This window comes from Phaethon aethereus, assembly GCF_964289735.1.
Source record: "Phaethon aethereus genome assembly, chromosome: 12".
Lineage (NCBI taxonomy): Eukaryota > Metazoa > Chordata > Aves > Phaethontiformes > Phaethontidae > Phaethon > Phaethon aethereus.
In genome coordinates, this window is record NC_138588.1 from 3,567,897 (window position 1) to 3,586,928 (window position 19,032).

The 19,032-nt window shown below is 58.2% G+C and overlaps 1 protein-coding gene across 1 annotated transcript in view; it reads left to right on the top strand.

Moving 5' to 3' along the window:
• Positions 1-1,848: 1,848 nt before the first annotated feature.
• Positions 1,849-19,032, top strand: part of PCSK6 (proprotein convertase subtilisin/kexin type 6) — a gene marked incomplete at its 3' end in the record, with an annotated part of 35,436 nt that continues 18,252 nt past the window's right edge. The window contains exons 1-7 of the mRNA XM_082005241.1: positions 1,849-2,275; positions 8,240-8,344; positions 12,757-12,867; positions 13,514-13,657; positions 14,214-14,290; positions 15,146-15,234; positions 18,639-18,811. Coding sequence (XP_081861367.1) covers positions 2,063-2,275; positions 8,240-8,344; positions 12,757-12,867; positions 13,514-13,657; positions 14,214-14,290; positions 15,146-15,234; positions 18,639-18,811 — 912 coding nt within the window. The 5' untranslated portion in view covers positions 1,849-2,062. The remainder of the gene's footprint in view (positions 2,276-8,239; positions 8,345-12,756; positions 12,868-13,513; positions 13,658-14,213; positions 14,291-15,145; positions 15,235-18,638; positions 18,812-19,032) is intronic.

Sequence of the window (19,032 nt, forward strand, 5' to 3'; positions counted from 1 at the left end):
CTCATCCCTGCTCACCCATCTCATGCACCTTAACCAACAGGAAACTGGAGGAAAAGCCCATAAACCAGGTGGGAAGTGAGGACTGGATTCGCAGCGTGCTTGTACTAATGGAAACCATCCTTCGCTGCTTAATCGGAAGACACGGCCGTGCACAAACCCATCGCTTCTGCCCAGGCAGCACACGGGACGGCCCTGCGAGGATGCCTGGGATGACGAGTCCGTGACTGATACCCGTGGTGATCTCCACAAGCAACAGCTTACGGCGGGTGCAGAGTGTCTCTGAACTCCCCTTTGCCTGTGGTGGCAAATTGCCCCATCCCCGGTGCCGGCACAAAGCTTTCCGTCTGCACACACAAGCCCTCCAAATCCCCATTTTGCTGATATTTTTCATCGCATGGGATGAGCCTCCGTCTGCCCCTCTCTGTATATTTGCTGCCTGCAAATGGGCCAAATCCAGCCCAGGAGCTGCTGGAGGATTTTGGCCCTGTCTGATGCACAACAGGCTCCTGATAACTTTTCCTTGGTTTTAATCTCGCCGCTGAGCTGGGGGACTTCCCTCTGAACTCGGGCTGTCACTAGCTGCCCACTGGCAGGGCCGGTACAAACCCAAGGGGGTGAGACCGTCGATTTTCCCTTCTGGCTCCGGCGATGGGATGCAGGATGCACTCTGTGCCCCCCTTCACCCAGCCCCTGCCCCCTCCCTGCTGCTCATTTTCCGGGTGCCCCCTCGCCCGGGGACTGTGCCTAGCTGGGTTTTGCAAAGCTGTTTGGGGCTTGGGAAGGCGTCCGCATCCAGACAGATGGGGCTGGGGGCAGCTGTGAGGCCACCAAGTGCTTTGGTGGGCAGCTGTGGCTTGTGCCCCAAATGCTTCTCAGGTCTGGGCAGGGTCTGGAAAACAGAGGACACCCGCTCCAGGCATCGCAGCCGGCCGGAGGCCACCCTGGCTGGGCGCCTGGCAGGGCTCATCACCGGGGCCCTGCGAGCCCTGTGCAGGGGCATTTCCGAAGCTCTGGTGTGATGTAGGTGAAGCTCCGATGCCACGGGAGTGAAACACCGCTTCGTTTCGGGCAGCTGCCGGCTTTCTGCGGGCCTCTGCCTGCGCTGGCAGGGAGGGCTGCGGAGCAGAGCATCACTGACCCGCTGCCGAGCCTCTGTACGCAACGCTGCCTTCTCCCTCACAAAGCCTATTTCCTAATATCCCACGAGCTTTCCGCCGTCCCCTGAATGGCGCCCGTGGGAGGCAAAGACAGTGCTCCAGCCCCGCTGCCCGTGCCCACCACGGCCAGGCTTGCCCAGAGTGTCCTGCCCAAAACCCCTCCCCGTCAGCCCCCCTCCGAGCCCCCGAGGAGCTGGCTGCCGTTTGCCTGGGGGGCAGGCGGGGTGCCGGGGGCGCAGTGGGGGGATGCCCGGGGGGATACCGGGGGCAGTGCTGGAGGGACGCGGCGGGGAGCTGCAGTGGGAGATGCCGGTGGGGGTGGTGCAGAGAGATGGGGGGATGCCTGGGGGGATGCCTGGGGGGATGCGGGGGGAATAGGGAGGGTGCAGGCAGGATGCCCGGGGGTCAATGCCAGGGGGTTGCAGGGGGGCGGGGGGGCCAGGAGGGCTGCCCAGAGGGGTGCAGGGGCTGCCCGGGGAGCAGAACCGAAGGGGGTGCGGGGGGGAGGTGAGCATGCCCGGGGTGCCCGGGGGGTGCGGAGGCACAAAGGAGGATGCGAGGGGGCGCGGGGGGGGTGCCCGGAGGGGCTGCAGAGGTATGCGTGGGGGGTCGTCCGGAGACAAGCCGGGGGCCGCCCGGGAAACTGTAGAGGGTACGCGGGGGGGCTGCGGGGCGGCCGGAGCGGTGGCGGGCGGGATGCTCGGCGGGGGGCAGCGGGGCTGCCCGGGAGCCGCCCCGTCCTCCGGGCGCCCGTTTTCCCGGCGCTGCCGCCCGGCCGGGCCCTCCTCGCCGCCTCCGCCTGCCCCCCCGCCCCCCCCAGCATCCCCCCGCCCCCGCCGGGCTCCGGGGCCGCTTTAAAAGGCGCAGCTCCCCGCTCCGCCCAGCTCGGCTCCGCGGAGCGCACCATGCCCGCCGCTCCCGGCCCCGGCGCGGCCGCCCCGCCGCCCGCCCGCCTCTGCCTGCTGGCCCTGGCGCTGCCGCTGGCGCTGAGCGGGCGCGGGGCCGCGGCCGAGCCCTCCCGCACCGTCTACACCAACCACTGGGCCGTGCGGGTGCGGGGGGGCCCCGCCGAGGCCGCCCGCCTCGCCGCCGCCTATGGGTACATCAGCCTGGGGCAGGTAAGGGGCTGCGGGGGGCGCGGGAGCTGCCGGGGGGGGGTGTCTCGCACTGGAGGTCCCGGCACCGGGAAGGAGGCCGGGGTCCCGCGGAGCTGCCGGGTCTCCCCGCAGCGGGGTGGCCGCGGGAGACGGGCCCCGGAGCCCCCCCGGAGCCGTCGGGAGGAGGACATCAGCGGTGCCCGGGGCCGGGGGGGGGCAGCCCCGGCCCCGCGCCCCGCCGGGGTGCCCTCGCCCCGCTCCGCACCGGCCGGGGCTTGCACAAGTTCCTCCCATTCCGGAAAAGTTACATTTGTGGATTTAACAAACTTTGGACTCTCTGGCCCGGGTTTATCGGAGATTTTGGGAACACGAAGAACTTTTGCTTTCAATCCCCCGCAGCACACGGATGGCTTAAAGGCGACTTTCATCCCGGCAAACTCCTTTTCCTCTCTATTTCTTCGTCCTCTCTGTAAAGCCAGATGTGGGCTGGTGTCCGCGGAGTTCGCTCCGGAGTTGGTGGCTCCCGTGCTGCCCGGCTGCTTGGCGCTTTTCTGGCTGGGTGGCACTTCAGGTTGTCTTCCTGCCCAAGGTGTCTCCTGGACTATAAATTATAACCTTGCTTTATATCGCAACCCTGCTGTTAAGTGTCATTAAAGTCACGGGTGCTGTGTAAACAAATATGCTGGGGGAGAGGCTGAATCGGGGACACAGTCTCCTGCACGGGTGTCTGTGACCTCCCGTGGGGGATAACCCTCGCATCCCACTCTCCATTCCCTACCTGCCGTGCTTGGCTCTTGCCCCGCCGAGGAGAAAATCACTGATATTATTTAAATGCCTCTACCGCAGGGCCGGGTGAATGCAGTTGTGCAACCCAAAGGGCTTTTCGATGTTTATCCCTGCTCAGCCAGGGAATATCTTGATTGAGCTTCCCACTCTCCCGGTTTGCATCAGCCTAACGTCAGCTCCTGGTTCGGGGTTTTGCTGTGTCCCTGCCTGCCTGAGCATCTGCTCCCGCCCCGGCATCCCAGCCTTCCCGAGCTCGTCCCCACGATGCTGGTGGTGTTGGCCCATGGGCGCAACGTGGCCGCATCGGAGCATCCCTCCCTCCTCCCTGAGCCCTTTCCCAGGGCAGCCGGGCGCAGGCTGGGGAGCAGCGAGGGAAATATTTCTGCAGTTGCATCAGGGTGTTCCTGGCTCCCGCCTTTCCCGCGGATGCTGGGAGCTCGGGCACCGCTGGGGCTTCCCCAGGGGCTCTCAAGGCCCTGCCTTCAGCTCTCCAGCCCACCCCTGAGCCCTTCGGGCTTTTCCCATGGGAGCTTGGCCAAGGCCAAACCCCGAGGAACCGCTTTCCCTGCGTGCCTGTGCTCGTGGGTGGCGTTTGCTGCGTCGTGCCCGGGGGCTCGTGGTGTGCCTGGGCTTCCCCTGCTGCATCCTCAGCTCACAGGGCTGCTGGGGAGAGCACCGTCCCCGGGGAGGTGTGCCCTCCGGGGGGGCCTGATCCTGTTGGGAAACCCTGCCCAGGGCATGTCACCCTGCCCTGGGGAGATGTTTGGGTGGAGGCAAGCGGTGGAGTCCAGTGTGGCGAGGGAGGGGAGCGGCGATGGTCGCGGAGTGACCCAGCTGGGTGCAAGGGAGGCTCAGCCCTGCGTTGGTGGCTGGTGACCTCTTTTCCTCCGAGATGCTATCCTGGGGTCTCTCCCAGCTCCTAGCTGGGGAGAGCATCGCTGGGGTTTGTACACATAGGTGTCTGCCCCGTGTCCCAGGTGAGACCCCCGTGTTCCCATGCATCAAGACACCCTTAAACCCTTCTGGGTCACGGCAGAGTGACATTTCCCTTGGGGAGTCATTTGCATCAACTTCTAGTAAAGTGAAGCAGAAGGAAAACCTTTTACACCTCCAAACGCCTGCTCATTCCTCTGCACGGGTCTTTGGGTCTTTGTTCACCGCGCTGTGCCGGGGCGAGCCGGGACAGGCCCTGGCCGAGGGCGCTGCGAGGGCTGTGCGGTGCCGGTGCTGCGGGCAGTGCCTCCGCTGCCGTCCCGGGGGTGGCGATGAGCCTGTTCCTATCCCAGTAACAGGATTTATATGACTTTTAACTCGTGCGGTGTCCAACGCGGTAAGTTTGGGGAGGGCTCGCGCATGCTCGGCAATCTCACCTGCGGTGCGGAAGGCAGGCAGGATTCATTTTGGGCTGGAATTGGAACTTTCTTGGGCTCCTGCTGTCCAGAGGATGCTGGAGCAACGGTGCCCTCGCAGCCCTGGGCTCAGTCCTTACTGGGCTGAATCTGGCCGTGACCATCTGAGAATGACATTCCCGAAGGCAGGAGCTCAACGCTGGGGCCTTTGTGTCCGGTGGGGACGAGCGGCATTCCCAGGAGAGGAGCAGCCACGGCCTCCCCAGCCAGACCCCGCAGGACGCCGACGCAGCTGCGTTTTGCAGAAACGGGCTCGTTTGGGCGAGGTGCTGGGGGACTTTACTGTGATGGGGAGGGAAGAAACAGGCTCAGCAATGCCCTGACCAGCTCTAGTGCTGCCCTCGGTGGTGTCCAGCTCCCAAAAAGCTCTGCTTTGCCGTGTCTCGTTAACTATAAGTGATCTAGAACCTGCTCGAAATACTAATGGCTGTTAATGAGGCAGGGCGGGCGCTGGGCTCGTCTCTGCCTGGCAATGCATCGGGAGAGCCGGGTGCTGCGCAGGAGCATCTCCTGGGTGCCTCTCCCTGCCCCGGCCCTGCTTGCAGGGTGCTCGGAGGCAGCACTGGGATTTGGGGGAGAAGGGGAAAAGGGGAATAGAAAAGGAGATCAGGAGGTGGCCAAACCCCTGGCAATCATAGCACTTTTTAACACTTAAGAACTGTATTTGTAGAGTAATTCCTGTTGGCAAGGACCTCTGGAGGTCTCTGGTCCAACCCCTCAATTAACTTTGAGGCTAAATCAGGCTGTGCAGAGCCTTGGCCGGGAGAGATTCGTAGCTGTCCAAGGATGAAGATCCCACCACCTCCCCATTTGGGCAGGTGACGTTGGCAGGTGTGTGGTTTTTTGAAAGCGGAGCCCTTGGCACCCTCGGCGTAGTGACGATGGCTTTGCAGGGCGCAAAACGTGTTTGTGCTGCTTCTGGCTTGTTCCACCCGCAGCCCAGCTGAGCAGGGCAGCACCAGCCAGGGCTTCCTCTGCCTTAATGGGGGCAAGAAAAAACCCACATTTTTGTTGAGGTATGAAATCCAGTTGCTTCAAAAAATGTCAAATTTCCCCTGAAACTTCAGCCCAAAACTGCAGATAGATCAGGAAAATCAAAATCAACCCTTGTGGAAATTAGAACCTCCCGTGCACGTTCTCAGCAGAAGTTAGATGCCCCAAAAAATCAAGGTCGGTATTTGTAAATGTGCTTGTGGAGGGAATAAGCGTGTCTGGAGCTGCTTGCTGCGGTCTCCTGGGCTGTGGGTGGTTGGGCTCCGTAACCGCAGCTGGTGGCAAGCTGGACTATCTCCTCGGCGGTGGAGCTGGGACCTTTCAGTGCAGGCGGCTGTCTTCTGGCTGCTCCAGAGCTGATGGGTACCATTGCTTGTCTTGGTGGCCGGGAACATCAGCCCTTGGTAGAGTTCTGCTGTGTGCCTCTTGGGTGCTCCACAGCGTTTTCCAGGGTCCCCATGGCGGTGGCCTCGCTGGTGCTGTATGCAGGAGAAAACGCAACTCTCTTGGGCATCTCCAGTACTCCCATCCCCGGGGGTTGCATTGTGGAGCCCTCCCTGAGCTGACTGACCTCAAGGAGGAGAACAAATACTCCTCCATTTTAAAAAATGGCATTTTTGAATTTTTCACCTTAGAATACCTTCAGTGGAAGGGAGACTTGAAATCACTGGGTCCAGCCTCTGCTCAGAGAGGGGCCGGCTTTCAAGTTAGCCCCAACCTGAGAAGGGTTTTCTTGTTTTCCCTTCAATAAATCCCAGGAGAATAAAGATCCTGGGGCACAGGGTGCTTCTCCTGATGCTCTCACTGGGCATCTCCCTCCCCATCCTCTCGCTGATTTGCATCCCATGGCAGTTTTGCATTTATTTCCGAAAAGCCCGGTGCCTGCACCGGTGGGGAACAGAAGCACTTCTTCAGCTGATGCTTGTTTATAGAGCGTGATCCTGTTATGATGAGTGCCGGAGGGACCGGAGATGAGAATAAACTGGATATTATAGCCCTGCAAACTTCAGGCTGAGCCAGCGGACACAGAGCTGAACCACCCGGGCTGTGGGATCGGGATTTCCAGGCAAAGTGAGCAAGAGGCAGGGTGGCCTTGCGCAAGGTTTCCCTAAAATATGGGGAGGTTGGAGCATCCTCCTTCCCTTTTCTAAGTACGAGTGGATTTAAGGAATGGGTCTTAGAAGCCAAGTACAAAGTGCAGCGAGCAACCGCCGTGCGTGTAGATGTTAGAGAAAATGCTAAAATATGCTAAAATAAAAAGGTATGCTGTAATGCAAAGAAAAAAGTGGTGGTGGTGGGGAGGGAGGGTTTAAATGAACTTGAGTGGAACCAAATTACCAAAATCCCACTAATGCCAGTAAAGTTGGTGAAATGACATTCTGGCACAGAAGGCTGAGCAAAACGAAGTGTTTAATGCTCATAAGAGGCACTGGCACATCTCAAGGAATGAGGTGGGATAAAGATGCAAGTAGTTGTCATCATCTGCTTTAACATCTGCTCCAGACAAACCTGTTTGCTCCCTGCTGTCCTGTTGCAGCCAGCTCTGGTCTGGCCTCGGGGACGTCACCCCGGCTCCTGGGTCGCAGATGGGGGCTCGTGGCGTGGCTGGCCCGGGTCCTGTGAGCCCAGCACAGGGACTGCCACTGGCTCCCTGCAGCACCCAGCTCCTGGCCACGGGACAGGGTTGGGTTGTTTGTTTTTGTTTTTTTTTTTTTTTGGTGAGAGGGGGAAGAAAACCAACCTCAGGGAAAAGGGAATAGTAGAGACCCAATTTGTACCAAAATCGTGTGACCTGGGAGCTGCATGCCAGCGAGTGCAGCTTTTGGGTCGTTCCCATCCCTGTGGCTGTGAATCCCCGTGGGATGCTCGTCACGTGGTGCCTGGCTGAGATCGCCCAGCTCGTTGCGTAGCCCCAGGACTTCATCCATCCTTTTGGGATGGAAAAAGAGGAGTCGTGGCGTCGCCAGCTGCCGGGGCGAGAGGGCTGGAGGCGGCGCAGCCGCCCCGGGGCTTGGCAGGGTGGTGTGGCTGGCATGGCACTTTCCAGCAAATGTGGGCATTTCAGCTCTGTGCAGGAAGGAAAAAAAAAGGGGAAAAACTTGTAAAAGAGGAGCGTGGGGCTTCCTTGAGCTGAAGGGAGCCACAGGGCTGCCATTCCCAGCTTGCCTTCACTCCCAGGCTGCCCTTACTCCTGAGGAGGGACCCTAGGCTGGGGCATGGGTTACACATCCCTTGGGAGGGATGGGTGGTTTGCTTGGAGATATTTTTTTTTTTCCCTAAACTCCTCCTGCTGCCGTCCCTGACTCCAGGCTAAGCATATTTATATCCTGCACATCCCAGGTTTAGCAGGGGTTGCATTCACCTCTCCTCACCGTGCTGTTCTTGCTGCCGGGGCGAAGCTGGAGCGTCGGGTGGGGAAAGGCAGCACGATGAGGCACAGCTCTCCTGGCTCCGCCGCAGCTGCTGAGCTCATCTTTAGCTCATTATTTCAGCTTGGGAGCCGATGGAAGGCAGTTTGCAAAGATGCATTTAATGGGTGAAAATTCATTAAAATGTTTTCCGGGCTCTGTCGTGCCGGCACGGCGTCTGGCCGCCGGCACCGTTTGCCGCCGCGGCGGTGGCGGGGGTAGTGCCAGCATCCTGCATCCCCTCCCTGAACCCCGGCTTTGCCAGGGAGCTTTGGGCTTGTGGTCCGAGGCACAGCTACACCAATGCACAAAGGGATGCTGCCAGCACCGAAATGGGGGGCAACCACGGGAAAACATCATTTTTCGAAAAAAAAATTCTCTTTTTGCAGATCGGGAGCTTGGAAAACTACTACCACTTTCACCACAGCAAGACGTTTAAGCGCTCGACGCTGAGCAGCCGGGGACCGCACAACTTCCTCCGCATGGACCCCAAGGTATGGGGCTGGGCAGCCCGGGGTCCCCAGCCTCTGTGGGGACAGCAGAGTGGTGGGGGTCCCTGCTTGCCCCCGGAGGAACCTGTTGGCTTGGTCTGGGTCAAGCGTGAGCCCAAGCCTCTTGCAATGACATGTTGTCTTTGAACAGCAGCCCTGTGCATGCACGGGGTGACTCATTGGACGTGGGTACGGCGATCGGTGATGAAAAATACTTAGAAGTGACTAAACGCTAACATCTGCCTGAAAGCCGGGAGGAAGAAAAGGGGGGAAAAGCCTTCCAGGACAGAAAGGCTATTGCATGCTCGGGGTGTTGATCCAGTTGCCACAACACTTGCTGCCTCAATGGTTGCTATGTGTGAAATCCTTGGCAATCGCTCTGCATTGCTTTTTCCTAGAGCAAGCACCCGAAGGGATTTTCAGCACAGCTGAATTGACAGGAGTAATGGGTAGGGGGGAAGAAAAGGCAAGGAGGGGCCGGCGAGACCGGGCGAGCTGGGTTGGGGATGGTGGGGAGGGGCTGCGGCTCTGCCTCAGCTTTCTGCCTCCCTGAGCTCCACCCGGCATCCGAGCCCTGCGAGATGCTACTTCTGCAGAGCACGGGAAGGGTTAACGTGTGGGGAGGGTCTCTTTTTTGGGGAGAGGGGGGAAATAAATGCAGAAAAGGCCATTGCGGTGAAGGTACCCATGCTGCAGCGAGCTGCTGGTGCTTGCACCGATGATGCTCCCGGCCACCCTTGGGATGCTCCCAACTCCCAAGACATTTCCAACCCCTCAGCACAGCACATCCCATCCGCATCTCTCCAGACCCACACAGCAACCCTGCTTTCCCCAGCCAGCCAGCTCTCCAGAGAGATCTGCTGTTAAATACTGGGACAGGGTCTGCAGCCCATTTCTGAGGAGGCACGCACGTGGCTGCTGCCCAGCACCGGCGCCGCTGGCGGGGGAACCGCGGGTGCCCCGGAGGTGTGCCGGGCTCCCGCCGAAGCTGTTTGGCCTCGGGGAGGTGCGCAGGCATGAATGGGTTCAGCTCTGCAATTGAAATACCTCCATTTAAATGAGTCTAGTTACAATGCAAACCAAGTCAATTGGCTTTTAGTCTTATTACCATTTACCTTACCTTGCTCTATGGACCGCAAGCTAGAGCGATTAGCTCCGGCTCTCTTACCCTTTGTTATCACCTGGGGTGGAAGATCTCTTGGCATGCGTTGTCTCTCCCCCTCTCCCGTGCGCATTCGCAAATCATTTTGGAGATGCCAAATCGTTTTGGAGATGCCTCAGCGTTTGGGCGGCGCCGGCTCAGTACGCACTGAAACCACCACCACGAGGCACGAGGAGACACGAGCTGCGGCAGCAAAGATGGAAAATCTTGCAGAAAACCCGAAGAAGCAGCAAGTTCAATCATTTTCAGATGCGGGGTGGTTTGTGCCTGGCAGGGGATATCGTTTCCAGCGCCGTTATTTATCGGTCCCCTCTGCCGTGGGGGTCGGTGGCACAAGGGCCAGGTCCTGGCAAGAGGACTGTGGCCAAGCCCTCCATCCCAAGGTCATGGGCAGCTGGGGAGGGGGCACCCAGCGAACACAGGGCAGCACCCAGAGTCCTGGTCTGCGTGGGACCACGCTGCTGCCGAGCTCCCCTCTTGCCCCAAGAGACCCCCGCGGCTGGTGGCTGCTCCGTTTGGGGCTGATACGAGCCAAGGGATGTGGCAGGTGATGGAGGGGGAGGAAGGGTGTAGCAAATCCAGCAATTTTGGGGCAGGTTGTGGTGGTGAGTAAGAGGCGTGGAGGGGCGGTGGGAAGGAGCAGCCACCCCTCGTACAGGCTCATCTTGCAACTTTCATCACCGTCAACTTTCCCAGCTCGCTGGCATTGCTCCTGTTGGTCCTCACGGTGCTTGAGCCTTCACCCTCGCTGCTCTAGGCTCTTAAACCTCATCCAAAGATGTCATGGCCACAGTCCTCATGCCTCTGGCCACGAACCATAGCAAAATCAACCCCACCTAAATTATTTCTGCCGTGTTTTATGGCAAACGTGTGCTGGAGCCATCTCATTTGTCCTGGATCTCCGCTTTAATTCCTGCACATCCACTGGAATAAAGCAAGCCATTGCTTTTTTGGAGCTGCAAAGGGAGCTGCATCCTCGCCTGTGCTGGTTATCGTGTTCGGTGGAGCTACCCTGGGTGGCTGGATCCGGGCATCATCCGCTGAAAACCTCAAAGGGGGAACATAAAAAGCTGCCCCTGTGTTTCCAGCAAGGGTGAAGGGTTCGGCTCAGTGATACCTGTGTCTCCTCGCAGGGTCCTTTGGTGGCACTCACAGTCCCCTCGTTATTGCTGTAATTAGGTTTTTTTATTAATTAGGGTTTGCTGGGGTAGAGCAGGGACCCCCCGGGCTCAGGACTGTGTTGCGACAGTTTTGGCCATTTCTAGTAGCAAAAAGACGTGTTTGGTTTTTTGTTTTTTTTTTTAATTTCCGAGAAGCTTTCCCCCCCCCCGGATGAGTGACAGAAGCTGATCCGAGTTTCACAAGCCGCGGGAGCCGTTGCGGGGATGCCCCGGGCTCCTTCCCACTCGCCTGTTGACTTCCCGTGCCAGCCACAGCGATTTAGCAATTTAGCCACCCCCCACCTTGAAATCAATGCCCTTAAACTGCTGATTTCTCTGTGTCCACGCAAGACTTCTCCATCGACTCCCGGCTGGCAGCGCCGGGGTCGATCAGGAGCGTGCTTAAGATGAAGACGTCCCCACGAGTCCTGGCAAAACCCCACGAAATCCCGCATCTTCCCGTGGTTCCTGCATCCAGCAAAGCGCAGGGAAAGGTGACAGCTGTGGCTGGAGCAGTGAGACCCGTGGTAATGCTGCCGAGGAGCCCCGTTTTAAGGAGAAAAGCTGGGTAATTGGGCCGTATCCTCTATTTAGTGTTTTGTTTCTTTTTTAACTAGACCATGAAGTTGCATTTTTTGCTTCCAACACTTAAATCCATGGTCTTATAAACAAAGCTGCTGTCATCAGCCAAGGCAGCGTAGAAACTAATTTTTCTATGAAATATATATTTTTTTCCTTTCAACAGTTTTTTTTTCTTTAAAATATAGATGTTTAAAAATCAAGCCCTGGGCTGGAAACTGCCAGGTTTCTGATACGCACAGCTCCCCATCCACCTGCACCCAAGTCAGAAAGCTATAAACCATGCAAGACGAACTTGCTTCAGCCATCAGTTTCATTTAAATTAGCCCAAGAAAAATTTGCACTTTGGATTTTTAGTCTTGTTGTTACAAAACTGTAGTCACGAGAGTAGAGACATCCCCACGAGCAGCTCTGCCCTTCCCAAAAGACCACGAGCCTTCGGGAAGAAAGTGTCCGGCGAGGAGGGACGTGCTGCTGAGCCCTCCCAGTTCATCGGCTGGTGCCTCCCTTCTCCCCGCACCATGAGCACGCATAAAGATTTGGTCTATAAATCATTTTTACAACTTGTTGTTAGTAAACCTGGTTCCATTTCCCTGCTGAAGGCAGGAGAGCCCTTTTTGTGGGCGATGAAGGGGCTGGGAGAGAAAACGCTTGCTAGGGATGGGATGCGGCTGCTCCCAAAGCAGCACCTTAGGCAGCTCCTGCTGCAGCGGCACGGGCAAACGTCAGCGTTTCCCAATCCCGGCCTTTTCCGGCTCATTTCCCATTTGATCTCCTCGCATGTCATGCCCCACTGAAAAACAAACAAATGTCAGAGCGGTCAGCCCCGCGGCCGCCTCGCCCGCAGCCAGTGCCAAAAACGCCTCTCCAGAGCCGGCCGCATCCCCCGAGACCTGCCATGACCGTGTGTGGTCATCCTGTGTTTTTGGGAAACACGTGTTGTGCTTGGGCAAAGCCCTCCAATTTTTTTATTTTATCAGGAGGAGAGGAGCTCGAAGGACGAGCAGCCCCGGAGCTGGGTGGCGAAGTCTCAGGGCTGAGCTGCTGCTGCCGCCTCCCAGCCGGGGGAAATGATCAGCCCCAAAATTAAGCCAAGCACCTGAGTCTGCTCCAACACTTTGACTAAACACTGAAATATGTGGTTCGTCTGTAGTGGGACTTCAGCGCGTGCTTCAGCGCTCCGTTGAGCCGGGGGGGTTTAGGCGCGCGCGCTTGGAGGCGACGTTATTTACGCCCAAGGGTTTTGCTGCGCCGGGAGAGGAATCTGGTCCCTGGCTCAGAGGCTACAAAGAACTGAGCTTGCCCTGTCCGTCTGTCCATCCAGCCTTTCTCCCTGCAAACGAAGCCGCTGACTCCGCAGCAGCCCTGCCGAAGGAGCCGGCGGGGTTTGCCGGAGCCCGGGCTGATGCTGGGACGGGGCCAGGCTGCGGTTCGCGCCGTTTCCGCATCCCGCACCCCGGGCGATGCCGGGCTCTGTGCCCGCGGGCGGTGCTGAGCCTGGGCTCTGCTTGCAGGTGGACTGGCTGCAGCAGCAGGAGGTGAAGCGGCGGGTGAAGAGGCAGGTCCGAGGCGAGCCGCACGCTCTGCCCTTCAACGACCCGGTGTGGCCCAACATGTGGTACCTGGTGGGTATCTCCCCGCCGCCCCATGGAGGAACTCTGCTTGACACGGGGGTTAATTTATTTTTAATCAAACGCATCATCAATCTTCGCTCAGCCTAGCCAGTAATGAAACACCTTAACATCAGCAAATGTGCTTGGCAGCAGGATTTTAAAATTGTAAATTAATACACGGGAGAGTCTAGTTTTAAGTGTTTCGCCATCATTAGCAGCTCCTCGTTACGGTCTGCGCAGCGAAGGTTTGGGAGCAGCGCGGCTGCAGCGCCGATGCATTTTACCCATCCAAGAGCTGCAACCGTCTATTTGCAATACCATTTTTCTCCTAGCTGCTTCATCGATCTGTATTTGGCAGGGAAATTCTTTGAAAATTAAGCACAGAAAGGAAATGAGCACTTCAAAACCGAAGAGCTCGCAGTGTTTGAAATGGAAGAGGAAAAGAGTAATAGAGACATAGCATTGCCTGGATTAACTGCTGCTGGATGGCTTTGATCCATGGAGTAAAGTTATAACAAATCTACGAGTTATGCGGCAGGGGGTGGGATGTAAATATATTTTCTGGTTGATTAAAAATGGGCTCCCAGCCTGGCTGCTCGCTTAGGTGGGCCAAAATGGGGTTGCAGCCCTTTTGCAGCTCTCTTTCCCCCCCCCGTAGCACTGTGGCGATAAAAGCAGTCGCTGCAGGTCGGAGATGAACGTCCTGGCAGCCTGGCAGAGGGGCTACACCGGCAAAAACGTGGTGGTCACCATACTGGATGATGGCATAGAGAGGAACCACCCCGACCTCCTGCAAAACTATGTGAGCTGCGGGCTGGGTGGGCTGGGGATGGAGGGGCAGGGGCTGGTCCTCACGGTGAATTGGTTTATGGAGAGTTTCAGTGTGTAAACACAGCTTCAGTCTGTGCATTGGCAGATTAGAAGAAAATGTGTGTTTTTTTGAAAGCTCGAGATGTTTTTAAGACGGAAATGAGGTTTTTAGACAAGAGGGTTTGGGGGAAACTCCCTTTGCAGCTGCCTGGGAAGCGGCCGCCTCCCTCCGGCTCCCCAGGGCAGAGCCAAAAACCTGCATGAACCCGCTCGGCCCCAGCTCAAACCCCGAGCAGCCGCGGTGGGGACGGGGGGAGCCGGACCCAGCAGGATTTGGGGTTCGGAGGAGCTGTCCCCACGGCAATGGGATGTTTCCCCTGGGAAACACGCAGGGCTGCAGCCCAAAACTATTTATCCTGAGCACATAGTCAGAAACTAAGGGGAAAACGGCATTTTCTGCCCGGCTCCGTCAGCCACCACGCTGCCGAGGCCGCTTTGTCCCGCGCCGTGCTGGTAAGTCAAATCTAATGGTGGCAACATGTTTTCAGGACCCTCTTGCAAGTTACGATGTCAACGGAAACGACCACGACCCGACTCCGCGCTACGACGCCAGCAACGAGAACAAGTACGTGATGCTGATTGCCGGGGAGCCGGTGCCTGCGTGGCTGGGATGCGCGGGGGTCCCCGGGGCTGGGTGTCCTCCTCGGGGTGTCTTCCAGGTCCGTGGCCTTTCCCCATCCCCAGCGCTGCGGACGATGCTGCCTTACGGGCTCTGGACGGAGTAATTTTTGCGTTTAATGCAAATCCAGCCTGTGGCAACCACGCCAATTGCTGACTAACCCTGGGGCCATCGAACGAAGGCACCGGCGGGGTTCCTCGCCCTGGTCAGGGCTCAAACCGCCTGAGTTCAGTGGGCTTGGTGATGTTGGGTCAATGGTTGGGCTTGGTGATGTTGGGTCAATGGTTGGGCTTGGTGATGTTGGGTCGATGGTTGGGCTTGATGATCTTAAAAGTCTTTTCCAACCTTAATGATTCAGCGATTCTGTGATTCTGGGTCGGGCTGGGTGGCTTAGGTGTCAAGAGTTGGCTGCACGTCTTGGGCTTCGGTTAAAGCGGGATGGGCGCGTGGCGGCACGCGTGGAAAGGAAACGGGGAAGCAAAGAGCAGATCACATTTAGGTGCAAGATGCAAAGAACAAATCGCATTTAGGTGCAAAATGCAAAGAACAAATCGCATCTAGGTGCGAAAAGCAACGAGCAGATTGCATCTAGGTGCAAAATGCAAAGAGCAGATTGCTTTTTGCAGTAGTTTCCTCCGTCACCCAGCCCTCGCGCTGGGTTTTGGATAAGGGCTCTGCAGCTCTTGGGGCGCTTCCTTGCACCGCTCTGGCCTCGGGGCCGGTTTCTGGGTGCGGGGTGGGGGGTGGCTGGGGGGATCCCTCTCCACGGGACGCCGGCTGACGGGGGATTTCTCTTTGCAGGCACGGCACTCGCTGCGCGGGCGAGGTGGCGGCGGCGGCGAATAACTCGTACTGCATCGTGGGCATTGCCTACAACGCGCGCATCGGAGGTGAGGCTGGCGCCTGCCTGCGGCTCCCCCGCCCTTCGCCGTCCCTCCCGGCGACCGCGGCCGCGCCGGCCGTGCCGTGGGGCTCCCGGGGCGGGTGGGGGGATGCTGTTCCCCCCAAATATTGCCAGGAGAGAGTCTCCTCCTTGGTGCCCCAGCTGCAGGGAGCCCCAGGGGCGCGGCTTGGGGGAGGATGGGTGATGTGGGGTGCGGGGAGCACTGGCTCCATGTATTTTGGAGTGGAAACCTTCTGCTTGGGCCGCATCCTTGCCGGGAGGATGCACGTGGATCGGGGACGTGGTCCCCAAAAGCCCACGGCTGCCCCTGGGGGGACCTGTCCTTTTTGGGGTGGCCGCATTTGCTGCGGTCGGTGGCGCCGGTTTAGCGTCGGAGCTGAAACCACACGTTTGTGAGGTTAACGTCTGCAGATGAACCGTTCGGGGGGGGGGGTCTGGGAGGACCCACAAGACACCCTTGTGGGGAAAGCGCCAAGGAGGTGGGGGGCCGGGGCTGCACGGGGTGAGGGGACCTTTGCACGGTCCCTCAGATAATGCGATGCACAGGAAGCAAATGAATCTTTATCACCAAATTGGATCCTGATGGTAATTAGCATCACCGAGCTCATTTGCAGTAGCCCAGCTGGTTTTGGAGGCTGGTTTGAACTGGGGCTGCTCTGGCCAGCCCAGGCTGGTATAGCACCCACTGGGGAGATGGGGTGTCAGGGGGTGGGAGCGTGTCACCCCACCCACGTGGCTGGTGGGAGCGCGTAGGGGATAAACGCCTGGAGCCGCATCCTCACGGGTGGTTTTAGCCCCGGCACGACTGGAACGGGAGAGGGGCTTTTGCTGCAACCCCTGCTACTACCCCACGCTGGGAGACATCACTGCCGGGAGCATGGGCCCAAGCACCCATGGGTGGATTCGGGGCTCAATTTCTTCTCTTGGCTTGTTTATCCTGGTTGTGCAAGAAGCAGCTTTCGTTAGGGTTGTGTCTGCATGGGAGTGGTGCCTGCAGGGAGTCCTGCTCCTGGCCAAGCGCCGTCAGCAGCTCCTTGTGCCGGGAGAATCCCCTGAGGGAAGAAATAATCCTGGGGAGGGTGAATGGGGCAGTGGCAGGGGCTGCAAAGGCTGCGGGATGTCCCCCGTCCTGTCCCATCCCATCCCATCCCACCCCATCCCATCCCCGGTCCCTCCGGCACGCGGGATGGCTTCTTGCCTCTAAGCCCGGCTCCAAGCACGCACCAAGCGGCAGCAGAGCGAGGCAAAGCTCCTGGGGAGATTTAAGGCAGTTTCACATCCTTCAGGATCGGCCCGTTGCCTTCATGCTGCTTTCCAAGCCCATTTCTCCGCAGCAGCTGTGGAGACGAGCGTTACTTGTTGACTTTATAACGACCTATGGGTCTCATTTTAATTTGCTTCCTTTAATGAGTGCCTTGCCTTAGGGGCGTGCCGGGGAGGTGTTGAGCGAGGCAAGGCCCCTGGCAGAGGGCTGGGGGCCGTGGGCTTCCCACAGTGTGAACAGGCAAAGGGGAAGGATAAAGCCTGTAGCCGTATTGAATTTGGGATCGTGGAGGAAAATACGCTATAGCTGCAGTGAGAGTGATTTTAGATGGATTACGCAAATAAAGCGGCGATTAATGAGCAGAACTTGTTGGGGAAGCCTATTTGTCACACTCGGGGAGCTACCATCTAATTTTACTGGCTGCTCTTCAGCGCTCTTGCGTTGCTTTTCATTCGCTCTGGGCAAAATACATTGCTGCTCAAGAAACAAAACAGGCTCCCGCCATTCCCCCTCCTCCTTTCCCCTCCCCTCGAACGCCCGCTTCGAAGGCCGGTATTGCCCCCCGCCTGGCAAAGAGCTTATTTATTTTGCAGTGTCCTTCCCCGCTCCCTCCTGCTCCCCGTGACTTAACCGAGGGCTCCATGTGTTGTGGGAGGCTGACTCTGGGTTGGCTTTGGGTTGGGTTTGAGCTGGCATTGGGTTGGCTTTGGGCTGACTTTGGGTTGGCTTTGGGCTGACTTTGGGTTGGCTTTGGGCTGACTTCGGGTTGGCTTTGGGCTGACTTCGGGTTGGCTTTGGGCTGACTTTGGGTTGGCTTTGGGCTGACTTTGGGTTGGGTTTGAGCTGGCTTTGGGTTGGGTTTGAGCTGGCATTGGGTTGGCTTTGGGCTGACTTCGGGTTGGCTTTGAGCTGACTTTGGGCTGACTTTGGGCTCGCTGATGAATGTGCCCACATTTAGCAAGCACAAAAACCCATCCCTCAGCTGGTTTGGCTTGCTGTGCCACAGCCGAGCGTGGCTCGGCTGCTGGGCTCGGCTTTTCGCCCCTTCTCCTCGTGTTTTCTTGTTAACGCAACAAAGAGAGGAAGTTTTTGGGAACTGCTCAGCTCCCTCATTCTATATTTCTAGGCTTGTTTTTTGGCTGGTTGGGGACAGCATCGGAAGGAGGTATTTGAGTTGACTTGTGTCCAGAGCACAGCTGCAGCTGTAATGACATCTGCCTGCATGTGTTTGCCTTAAGAAAAAAATACATATGGAAAGGGAAATGCATTTTCATAAACTGGACTCTCCCTGGCTGGCAAAATACGATGCTGAAATTTCCAGCATCTCTTTTCCTGCAAGGGCTGTTTCTGGGCAGCCCTGTGGGGTGGCTGGCACCCTCTGCCCGCCGTGGGGAGGGGGAAATCCGGCAGGGAAGAGGCAATGGGGAGCAGAGGGGGTTGTAACGCCCATAACAGAGCGGTCGGAGGCTGGGAGTGTGCAGCAATCCCCCAGCCAGTCCCAGCGCGGCTGGTGGGCTCTGCCCGCCCCGGCCCTGCATTCCCGGCTGGAAGGGAGGTTATCCCAGGGATTTTGGCCGTGCAAACTGCAGCCTGAGGCTTCTCCTGGGGCTTCTCCCCATCCCGGGCACCGCTGGCACCAGCCGGGCAGTGGTGGGCTTCAGGGACAGCCACAGTCATTCCTGCTTGTGGGGAGAGGCTTCATCCCACTGACGTGCCCAAAGCCGGGGGCCTGTGGCCATTTGGGAGACACTGATACCTTCTAGGTGATGAGATGAGTTAGCTAATTAATTAAAAGCGGGGGAAAAGGGTTTGGGGGGGGGGGGGTTGCCACTGGGAAGCGCAGCACCGCTCCCACTGCTCAATCCTCATTGATGGAGGGAGAAGCGAATTTTAAGCCCCCCTCTCCATCCCTTGCCACGAAACCAGCAACACAGAAAACTTTCCAAAATAGCTCCCCAGCATCCCGCTGCCGGGCTCCGTTAGCGCGCGGGGCCGTGGGTTGGAGCTATTCCAGGCCCGCCTGAGCCGTGTGGTTTCCGCCGCCGTTAACAAAGCCCTTTGATTGCAATCCTCGCACTTTCATCCAAGCCATTAAGCCCTAATGTCTGATGTTTTTGTGCTTTTAGGCATTCGTATGTTAGATGGCGATGTAACAGATGTTGTTGAAGCGAAGTCGCTTGGCATCAGACCCGATTACATTGACATTTACAGCGCGAGCTGGGGGCCAGATGATGATGGGAAGACAGTTGATGGACCTGGTCTATTAGCCAAACAGGCTTTTGAGCATGGCATTAAAAAGGTGTGGATCCCGCAGCGCCCAGACGCGCTCGCTCTCCTCCTCCTGCCCCGTGGGGAACGCGTGCCGGGGCTGCGGCCGGCCCGGGGTCCGGCGCGGGGACGGGTGGCTCGGCCCCCCGAGGCGATGGCAACGCTAGGGCTGGGGGGGGGGAGCGAATCATCTCTAATTTTTCCTAGTTTTCCCCGGCGTCCCTAAGAGCTCCGGTGGATTTTGCGGCTGAG